The 11,374-nt window shown below is 46.4% G+C and overlaps 1 protein-coding gene across 1 annotated transcript; it reads right to left on the bottom strand.

The window, feature by feature from the left end:
* Positions 1-98: 98 nt before the first annotated feature.
* Positions 99-10,962, bottom strand: LOC110473253 (biotin-dependent 3-methylcrotonyl-coenzyme A carboxylase beta1 subunit). Its single transcript, XM_077785301.1, has 13 exons — positions 10,746-10,962; positions 9,938-10,115; positions 7,293-7,489; positions 6,241-6,419; positions 5,390-5,470; positions 5,028-5,206; positions 4,105-4,297; positions 3,093-3,184; positions 2,758-2,914; positions 2,125-2,247; positions 1,610-1,752; positions 1,192-1,273; positions 99-284 (listed from the first exon to the last, which is right to left on the bottom strand). The coding sequence occupies exons 1-13, from the start codon at positions 10,960-10,962 to the stop codon at positions 201-203; spliced, it is 1,905 nt and encodes a 634-aa protein (XP_077641427.1). The 3' UTR covers positions 99-200.
* Between the last annotated feature and the right edge of the window lie 412 nt (positions 10,963-11,374).

Raw genomic sequence — 11,374 nt, forward strand, 5'->3', positions numbered from 1 at the left:
CCTTCCTTCTCCCAAAATAAACTTCCAGCTCATGTTAAAAGAGGTTATTGTTGAGAATAAAAACTTCCTGCCAGCAGATTTAAAATCTGGGATTCTTGTTTGTCTTCAGTTGTTCAACACTTTTATTAATGGTATCAAAGAATTATAAAATGTTTATACTCAGAGTTCTGGTAGAGGATTCTGGTTTGAGGGGGCTGCAGTTACATCCTGATGATGGGATGGGGACAGGGAGACACAGCCTGGTACTTCTTCTGTTCCATGATCTCCAAGCACTGGGCAATCACCTAATTAAAAACAAAACCAAACAAAAAAATAAACAATGAGCCTAAAAAAAAAAAACCAAAACAACAGTACAACTCATTAGTTCTGTGCTTATTTATTTGTTCCTTCTGTTTGTGAAACACTGAACACAGTAAAATGAACAGTTCAACTCTCACTTATTTTCATGCGTAGCTCATAAAGTGGGAATTTCAGGGCTCTAGGACTAAAAAAACTTCTTGGTGCTCTCCCATTATCAAAGTTTCCATAAACTCCATGAAAATATTTACCATCCACATAGTTCCATAAATATGCACCATATTTAGAAGGGCTGTGTTGTGATTTAACCCCAGCTGAAACCAGGACAGACTGAGATCTTCAAGTAAACAAACTTCAGAAGTGCAGAGAAGATTTTTATTGCTAATAAACAATCTAACAAGGAAAAAATAAAAGAACAAAGGCAGCAGTTTTCAGAAAGAACCTAATGGAGAGAAGGATGTCTGCTAATTTTAAATCAATAAAAAGGCAGGGAAGAATCCCAAATGTACACAGCAAATTTAAAGCAGGAAGAGAAAATTGCAACAAGCAACATCCCAGGATAAAAGAATGTTTTGGAAACAAAAGGAATTCTTGAACTCCAAAGAATGAAGATATGGGTAATTATATGGGAAAAAGGGATTCAGATGCAGATTCAAATTATGGTGAAGTTAAAGGAGAGGCTCAGTGGGGAAATGCTGTGGTCAAGTAACCAGAATTCAAGAGAAACTTTTAAAATAAACTAATGGGGAAGAGACAGGATGAGAACTACAGAGAAATTCCATGGAGTGAGAAGTGGGAGCCCCAGGTCTGGAATCAGCACATTGCCAACCCTGAGAGAGTCATGTTCACCCACTGTGAGACTGGAGAATAAAATGGCCTAAAAGGAAAACCCACCTTCCTGGTGTCTTGAGGTAGAATGATCCCATCATCCCAGAGCCTGGCAGACGAGTAAAAGGCACTGCTTTCTTCCTCTAGCCTGAAGAGGGCAGGGAATTGAACAAGCTTAAAAGCACAATAAAAACAGCAGAGCAGTGAAAATAGATTGCAGCTGAAACAGGCAGATCCAGCCACCTGAGGAGAATGGGCAGCACTGCTGTTAAAATTAGTCAGAAACCAGCAAATAACAGAGCTGACCATTCTGCAGTAATGGGAAGACCCTAACAGAAAGGCATTGAACTACGTGGAAATTTAAAATATTTTTGCAGTAGATCCATGTTTGTTTCATTAGTTGGGATGTGTTGCTCTGTTAGATGAACAAAAGTAGGTAATTTAACAATGAAATCCCTGTCAGGTTTATAATGAATGTCCTTACTTTGCCTTCAGCTGTTTTAGCTCCAGTTCCTCTCCTGTCCAGTCCCCAGCTGGTGGGACTGTGGGGAAATGTTGAGAATCAACAAGACCAACTCTTGCATTGGGCCACAGGAACAGAAAGTTTGGACTGAATGATCTCCCACACTACAAGGAAAAAACCAAAGAACAGAACAAACTCACTGAGAGGAATCATAAAGAGGAGTCTGTGGGGTGAAACAACCAAGGGCAAGGCAGGATGGAACACAGGTGGATTTGTATGAGGACAAACACCCTGTGCTAGGAACCACCACCTCCCCACTGCCTTCAATATTTCTATTTTAATATTTCATTTTGAATTCCAAGCACTTCCATGTTTAATTCTTCCATGTTTACTTTTCAGCAATCACATGCAGTGTTGCATTTCTTACTTAAATATGAGTTCAGAGCTCGAGCTCCCCAGCTGTGTTTTAGAAATGCAGTGACACTTGAGCAGTGTGACAGGTGTGTCCCCAAGCCCTGGGCTGGTGCCACCCATACCATGATGTAGCTGTCACTCCCAAAACAGCCTCCAATGACAATGGTTATTTTGGGAACAGCAGCACAGGCAACTGCAGCCATCATGGAGGCCTGAGCCTTCAGCCTATTGGAATGAGCCTCTGCCTGGAATAAAAATAGATATTTTAGATCCTTTAAGACTTTATTCTAGATTCTCTCCACTCCCAACAAACTTGTATTTCAAAATTATCTATTTATTTACAATTCTGCAGAAACAGATCTGGGATCTAATGGAGATTTTGTTTTCCTTAGCCCAGGAAAAATCCTACTGGGCTTTAATACCTTCACTTTCAAAAGAGGAATTGCCAATTTTCTGGAGTGCAGAGCTAGCAGGGGAATCAATAAGCTGTATTTCAATGTCAAAAGCACTGCAAGTTCCAAACTTTCCAGCCTGCCTTGCTAACTGAACAGTATCATTTTACATCAGCATCCAGCCCTGCTTAAAATTCAAGTGAGAACGCTCTTAAATCTTTTCGTTAGCAAAGTCATTATGAAGCTTCATCAAGAGTGGTTAAAAAACTATTTTTCCTAACAGTTAATAGTTCTGAAAATGTAACTTTAGGCACAACAAGAACTCAGAGTTGTTTGAAATGCATTGAAGCAAACATGCCATACCTGTGAGATGCTTGCAGGCCCTGCTGGCTGTGGAGCAGTGTTTTGGAGGAAGAGGATGGGAATTCCCCTCTGGCCACAGAGCTGGACAAAGTGGCTGCCCTTGAGAGCAGCATCGTGAGCCAGCTCCCCATTGCTGGCCACTATCCCCACCAAGTGCCTGCAGAACAAACACGGACAGTTGGACTCCATGATCTGAGAGGTTCTTCCCAACCTCAGCAATTCCATGATTTTTGAGCCCTAGGAATGATTGGAATGGCGTGGAACCTGCTGAGGACACAAAAGCTGTTGAGAAATGCATGTCCATCCATTTGGATGGGGAATGTTCCCAGCCATACCCTTCCACATGGCCAAATCCTGTCACTAGTGTTGTTCCATAAGTAGCCTTGAATTCTTGGAATCTGCTTCCATCCACCAGCCGGCTCAGAACCTGCAAAGCAATACACAGACTTTACTTTACTAGAGAAACTGAGGAGAGTTCTTCTAAAAGAAATGCTCTTCAAACAGTACCTGAGTTATGCAAGATGGGTAGATGGTCTTTGGGTGACTTGCTAAATGCTCAATATGCTTAAACCTTCCAAATTTGTGTTCAGTTTAATTACCAACTGTGTATTTTAAGACAAAGGCCAACTCCAAAATTATTTTAGTTTTACAAAGCACATTTGTTCCTGTGCATAAAAATGTAAAATAGCAAAAACCAAACCCCAGTGTGTGCAGTTTCAGATTTTGTGCAGAAGAAATGCTTGGTTCATATGGATCATGCTTTTTTCCAACACAGTTAAAAGCTGCCTTCAAAGCTTTCTACAGTCAATTCCCTCAAGTGCAAGAATTTACCACTGGAAAACATACTGCATTCACATCTATGGAGACAAAATCTCATGTAGAACACAATGGAAACAGCGTGGGCAGCTCTGCATATCTCTGCTTAAGCTTTAGTGTCTGTCCCAACCTCAAACAAGTTTGATCTGAGCTGTATTGGTTTTTCAGTCAGTAATTTCACCATTTCTTTTACATCATCTTGAATACTTGGGGAGAAGAAACAAAAAGGTAGGGAAAGGGAAACACAGGCATTAAAGGATTGTATGTTCTTAAGGCAGTGAAAGACAGAAAGAAAGCATCCCAACAGTGCATAGAAACAGCTGGGCAGCACTGGCACAATCTGGGATTATTTTATCTCCAGCAGGATTTCAGGTTAAATATCTTCTATTATCCCACAGAACTGTTGCCATCCTACTTTGTTTCAGGCTTAGGACAGGCTGGCAACAGATGAGGTAATAATTCAGGATAACACCTGGAGCTGTGGGATAGAGCAGAGTGAAGGATGCAAGAATGAAATCCCTGCTCCCTTACCAGTTTGACAGGAAGAGTGCAGCTGTAACCCAGTGGTGCCAGGCCCAGGAGCTCCTCAGGGCTGTACAAGGGACTGTCAGGTTCCCTGTCCTGCTGTGGCACTGGTTCACAGTTTAAGGTAGAGACAACATTACGAATGCACTCATAGGCCTCCTCTTCTGAGAGTGCAAAATGGTCACTGCAGCCACTGACTCTAGGAGACAGAGACATTCATTAGCACTGAATTAATGAGTTCTGAGTCCTGAGGGAAAACCCATACTCTAGGGGAAAAGCTGAGACTCTCCAAATGCCCTACAGAGATACTGTGTGATTTGTTTCTGTATGAATGAACTGAAAGCAGTCACTCAGTGGAATTTCTGTGCAGTCCAATCCCAAATTAAATTCACAGTAAGGAGTTGTTCCTCTCCATGACTTTTGTGTATATTTGGATTAAAGAAACACCTTGGCATTTATTTTTGTGATGCTGTTGTTGCAGACAATATCAAAAAGGGAAAAGACGAAAGCATACTTTAGGAGCTATTTCAAAATAAGTGTTTGCAGCCAAGATATAAAGACAGGAATGCATTCCATGTAGCATAATTGGGTTAAATATGTATATTCTAGAAAACACTTGGAAAAGAGGAGATAGCATCCCTCCTCTGTAGCTGCTCCTTGTGAGGCACAGAGGAAATTACTTGCCTGAAGTTGTTCAAGAAGTATGTGGAACAATAGACATCCAAATCCAACCTGTCCAGTCCCTGCCTCACCCCATCAATAATTTAATTTTACTTCCCTTTGGCTGATTTAACCCAAACCCCTGAACCTGAGAAGGCAAGCCAGTGTAACCACAGGTTCCACTCCAAGCCCTGCTCTGAAACGCCAATGCCACATTCCTTTCAGGCTGAACATGCTGAATTCCCTGGTTTTGAGAATACTCCACACACTGTGAGTGAAGCCTGGCTCCTCCAAGGTCCTCAGGAGAGACATCTTCTCCCGTGGCAGCTTTCACCAGGGGTGGCCCAGCAAGGAACAGTGTCCCAGTTTTATCAATGATCACGGATTCCTCAGCCATGGTGGGCACATAGGCACCTCCGGCCACACAGGAGCCACACACCACGGCCACCTGAGGGGACACAGACACAGCAGTGCTGCAGAGGGGACAGGAAAGGCAAAGCCAAGCCCAAAGTTGTTTCAGAAATGCAGAAAGTGCTAAATCACAGCTTGGGGAACAAACCAGAGACAGAACAAAATTTATTACGCATTTACACCTTTCCTACACCCCCGTGCACTCCCCATGCCACTGTACCTGAGGGATTCCCATGGCAGACATGATTGCCTCATTGTAGAAAATCCTGCCACCGTGCAGCTTGTCAGGAAACAGCTCTGACTGAAGGACAGGGAAAAGAAAAAGGAATTTTTAATGTTAACTATGAAACTTGATGCTTCCTCTTCCCTCCATTCATTCCCAAACACACCAAAACCAACCCTGGGAAGGTCCCATTAATAATCACTCCTGAACCTTTCATTAATAGCATTCATTATGTTCCTTCATACATTGTTAAATTCCAAAAAAAAACCCATTTGCTTTGAAATCCCAGGTTAAGTTTTGTGATTTTTTCTGAAATCAATATATTCTACACAAACTGACTGCAAATGTGAAGAAGGGAAGGGTGGTAGCTCTACTTCATCTGTGAAATGCCTTCAGCAGTTTCCTTTTTTACTTAGCTTTGGATACAATTCCAGGTAACTTTTAAAGTTTGATAACTTTAAATATCTTTAAAATTCCAGGTAACTTTTCCTGTGTGCTTGCCCTCAGTGTGGATAGAGAACACCTCCTGTCTCTATGACAATGATTTCTGCATTTCACCAAAGAACCTGTTCAAATTCTTATTTTGCAGTCAGAATTGCAAAAACTCCACTTTTAAAGGCCACAGAGCTTAGTGCACCACTGGCACAAACAGGACAATAAAATACAAACACTTTAGAGATTCTGGAGTGAAAATGGACACTTCCCACTATGTACTCATTTATCAGACACAAAAGCAGCTCAGCGCACTCACTGGAGTGTCTAACCTCTGATCAAGTGGGAGGTGCAGGACTAGCCCAGGTGATGAAATAAATACTGATATTTTCTGCTCTGCAGAGTGCCAGCAGTACCTGCAGGGGTAGGAAGGCTCCCCCGCTGTCCACCAGGTGCACAGACAGCAGCCTGTTCTCCATGGCAATTTCCTGGGCTCTCAATTGCTTTTTCACTCCAATTGGGTAAATGGTTCCTCCTTTCACAGTGGCATCACTTGCAATGAAGACACACCAGACCCCACAGATCCTGCCAATTCCTGCAAGCAGTACCATAGATATTTATCAGGACTCTCTAAAGCAACAGGCAAAGCAAGAGGGGCAAACTTTTAAACTTTTTCAGGAGTAATTTTTCTCAGTTATGCTACATCAAGAAGGTTCAAATTAACGTGAAAATACCAAACAGGGAAGAAATTTACACTCTTCTCTGGAATTTCAGTGTTTAAAAAAATAATCTAAATGACAGAAGAACCTCAAATAAATTTACCTAATTCTGCTGACAATGTAACAGAAAAAAATACACTGTAACTCCCAACCCTTGAGATAAAAAGGAAGGCAATTAAAAATTACCCTTGCAAAACTGAAAATTATAACAATCTGTAATGAAAAAAGGATTTTTATACTTTTCTTCTGGTTACTTTTTAAACTGGAACCACTCTTCTAAATGCAATTTCACTGATATTGAATAAAATTGAATTTCATTGAAATTCAATGAAATTTCATTTTGAAGAGCTGTTCCAGTTTAAAGAGACGTCTGCAGAGAAAATGCAGTTGTCTGTGATTTGAAAAACGCTTCAAAATGCATGTCACAGCTCCTGTTTCTCACAGTAACTTTGTCCTCTCTCTGTTAAGAGGCAACAGCTGATTTGACACATCACCCTACAGTTTTTGAGACAAAAAAATTAGTAAGTGGTAAGTAGAATTACTAAATCTAGAAGGAATTAAAAACCATTTTTTCAAATGTTTCTCCCATTATAGTAATACAGCAGTGGCTGAACTCTTCCCTGTTGGGAAGAAGAAGGTTAACTTTTCCTAGGAAATCACTTCAGATACTAAAATACCCCATAAACTTTATTCCATGCATCCTTTCCCCCCACGGTTTTCCTTTCCCAGTGCCCCCAGCATCCCACTACCCGTGAGGCAGCCGGCAGCAGGGACATCCCCGTAGGGCAGGTCCAGCCCTGCCAGCGGGGACAGCTCCAGGAAATCCGCATGGTCCAGCAGCAGCCTCAGGCGCTCCCGCACCAACACCTTCTTGTTGCGCTGCGTGTGCCGCAGGACGGCGTTTTCTCCCCTTCCTTTCTTCACCCTCTCCAGCAATTCCGAGTACCTGATGGGAAAAAAGCCCCAAAGTCGATGGGAACAAAGCTGTGGGGAGGGATGGTTTCGGAGGGACACGGACGGGGAAGAGGTGGGGCTGGAGGAACCTCAGGAGTCCAACGCGGCCAAGGGCAGGTCCTGGAAAATCCCAAGGACAAACACGGGCTGTGGGAGAAGGGATGGAGAGGAGCCCTGGGAGGATTTGGGGTGTTGGTGGATGAGAAGCTCATCCTGCCCCGTCCAGAGGAGGCCCCGGAGCTGCTGCAGGGCTGGAGCCCCTCTGGAGCCAGGCTGGGAGAGCTGGGGGGGCTCCCCTGGAGAGGAGAAGGATCCAGGGAGAGCTCAGAGCCCCTGGGAATGTTCCCCTGGAGAGGAGAAGGATCCAGGGAGAGCTCAGAGCCCCTGGGAATGTTCCCCTGGAGAGGAGAAGGATCCAGGGAGAGCTCAGAGCCCCTGGGAATGTTCCCCTGGAGAGGAGAAGGATCCAGGAGAGCTCAGAGCCCCTGGGAATGTTCCCCTGGAGAGGAGAAGGATCCAGGGAGAGCTCAGAGCCCCTGGGAATGTTCCCCTGGAGAGGAGAAGGATCCAGGGAGAGCTCAGAGCCCCTGGGAATGTTCCCCTGGAGAGGAGAAGGATCCAGGGAGAGCTCAGAGCCCCTGGGAATGTTCCCCTGGAGAGGAGAAGGATCCAGGGAGAGCTCAGAGCCCCTGGGAATGTTCCCCTGGAGAGGAGAAGGATCCAGGGAGAGCTCAGAGCCCCTGGGAATGTTCCCCTGGAGAGGAGAAGGATCCAGGGAGAGCTCAGAGCCCCTGGGAATGTTCCCCTGGAGAGGAGAAGGATCCAGGGAGAGCTCAGAGCCCCTGGGAATGTTCCCCTGGAGAGGAGAAGGATCCAGGGAGAGCTCAGAGCCCCTGCAGGGCCTGGAGGGGCTCCAGGAGAGCTGGAGAGGGGCTGGGGACAAGGCAGGGAGGGACAAGACACAGGGAATGGCTTCACTGACAGAGGGCAGGGATGGGTGGGAGATTGGGAACTGGGAATTGTTCCCTGGGATGGAATTCCCAGAGCAGCTGTGGCTGCCCCTGGATCCCTGGCAGTGCCCAAGGCCAGGCTGGATGAGGCTTGGAGTACCCTGGCACAGTGGGAGGTGTCCTTGCTATGGCAGGGGTGGCACTGGGTGGGCTTTGAGGGCCCTCCTGATGCAAACCATTTTCCTTACAAGTTACCCTTTAGCAGATCGAGCTTAAATATATTGCACAGTTTTCACACAAATGGCATGAAAATGAAGATAAATTCACGTTTTCAGATTATTGTTTTTCCAAGGTGTAATAAAAAGCAAAGGTCTATTATTTAGTTAGCCAAAAGCTGTTTAATAAAGTCAATAATATAATATATAATAATGAGGCTATCATAATGTGCCTGTCCTAATTCAGGATGAACCTCTATGTTCCATCTACTCTTGGGAATAATCCAGCCAAGAGCTTCCTCTGTCAGGTCCTGCAACAAGTTTATCTGACAAAAATCAGTAACTGGGAAGTGGAATAAATTGCTACATCTGGAAGATATACTAAAAGCAGGGAACACTGCAGTGTCACAAGGAGGAAGTGATTACCCAATGGTATTGTCAGGGCAGTACCATGTACAGGTAAAAAACTGAAAAAAACTATAAATAAACACAGTATTTCAATTTTGGCCTTAAATAAACCAAGTTCTTCCCTTATTTCAGACATTTTTGCCCCAGATTCATCACCTTCAACTGTAAATGTTGTTTGACACAAAGACTCACACAGCACTTTGGGTGTGATTCTGTGATGAGTGTGGCTCCCTGCACACTCTGGAGGCTGGAAAACCTTTGGAGGAAAAGGATTTTGATCATGTCCTCAATACCACCACAGGAGGGCACAGTGTGTTTTCCAAAGCTTTGCTTCCAGCTCGTGGATCACTCCCCTGAACAAAGGCCTTTGCAATTGTGCCATCTGATCTTCCGGGACAAACACATAAAACACATTTTGTTGTTTTATCTGTAAATGATGACGGACTGCAGCACCCATCCCCTACTCCATCAGGAGTGTGTGAGTCACCATTTACGTCTTTGCATTCGAAATGCAACACGAAACAAATGTTACGTAGGTCTGGAAAAAGTATTTCTTGGCAATATACGCAAAACAACACATGGCACTGTTTTAAATAGTTCGCACCTCGATTTGGGTGTTCCAGTCAACATTGCACTGACTGGTTTGTGTTGGAAGGGACCTCAAAGCTCATCCAGTGCCACCCTCTGCTACGGGCTGCTCCAAACCCCGTCCAACCTGGCCTTGGACACTTCCAGGGATTGGGCAGCCACATTGCTCCATGAGGCAAATATTGTCCTGTGTTAAAGCCCCTAAAGTGCCCAAAAGTGACTCTTACACCATGTCACAAATAGCAATGCTCTAAAAACCCCATGAAACCGCTTTATTACCTTTTAATCACCGCTTCGCTGTTCCTTAAATTCCCTTCGAACACGTGTCGGTACACGGCGCGGACACGTCCGTCTAGAACCGGGAATGATTTGGGATGGCGCCTGGATTTGGGTTTATTACTTAAAAACCGGCAGGGAGGCAGGTGCTGCGTCCTTCCCCAGCCCTGCCCGGGCAGTGGCAGCTTCCGATATTCCTTCTGGAGAAGGCAGAAAGGGGTTTTCTCCCGATATTCCCTCTGGAGAAGGCAGAAAGGGGTTTTCTCCCGATATTCCCTCTGGAGAAGGCAGAATGGGGTTTTCTCCTGATATTCCCTCTGGAGCAGGCGGGTCGGGGTTTTCTCCTGATATTCCCTCTGGAGAAGGCAGAATGGGGTTTTCTCCCGATATTCCCTCTGGAGCAGGCGGGTCGGGGTTTTCTCCTGATATTCCTTCTGGAGAAGGCAGAATGGGGTTTTCTCCCGATATTCCCTCTGGAGCAGGCGGGTCGGGGTTTTCTCCCGATATTCCCTCTGGAGAAGGCAGAATGGGGTTTTCTCCCGATATTCCTTCTGGAGCAGGCGGGTCGGGGTTTTCTCCCGATATTCCCTCTGGAGAAGGCAGAAAGGGGTTTTCTCCCGATATTCCCTCTGGAGAAGGCAGAATGGGGTTTTCTCCCGATATTCCCTCTGGAGCAGGCGGGTCGGGGTTTTCTCCTGATATTCCTTCTGGAGAAGGCAGAAAGGGGTTTTCTCCCGATATTCCCTCTGGAGAAGGCAGAATGGGGTTTTCTCCCGATATTCCCTCTGGAGAAGGCGGGTCGGGGTTTTCTCCCGATATTCCCTCCGGAGAAGGCAGAATGGGGTTTTCTCCCGATATTCCTTCTGGAGCAGGCGGGTCGGGGTTTTCTCCCGATATTCCCTCTGGAGCAGGCGGGTCGGGGTTTTCTCCCGATATTCCCTCTGGAGCAGGCGGGTCGGGGGCTGCAGCAGCGCGGAGGGGCCGGGGCGCCGGCGGCCCAGGGCGCACAGCGGGGCCGGGCTCCACATGGCCCCGAGAGCTGAGGGGCAGCGAGGGACGGGAATTACAGAGCGGGCTCCCTCGGCCGAGGGACACCGAAGGACGGGAATTACAGAGCGGGCTCCCTCGGCCGAGGGACACCGAGGGACGGGAATTACAGAGCGGGCTCCCTCGGCCGAGGGGCAGCGAGGGACGGGAATTACAGAGCGGGCTCCCTCGGCCGAGGGGCAGCGCGGGCCCTTCGCCTCGGGCGCGGGCCGTGAGGGGACCCCCGGCTCCATTCTGCCTGAGGGGACAGCCCCGGTGCGGCGGGGTCGTGAGGGGACACTCCTTGTTCCCTCAGGGGACATGAGGGGACCCCCGGCTCCATTCTGCCTGAGGGGACAGCCCCGGTGCGGCGGGGCCGTGAGGGGACACTCCCTGTTCCCTCAGGGGACATGA

The sequence above is a fragment of the Lonchura striata genome, chromosome 9, assembly GCF_046129695.1.
Source record: "Lonchura striata isolate bLonStr1 chromosome 9, bLonStr1.mat, whole genome shotgun sequence".
Lineage (NCBI taxonomy): Eukaryota > Metazoa > Chordata > Aves > Passeriformes > Estrildidae > Lonchura > Lonchura striata.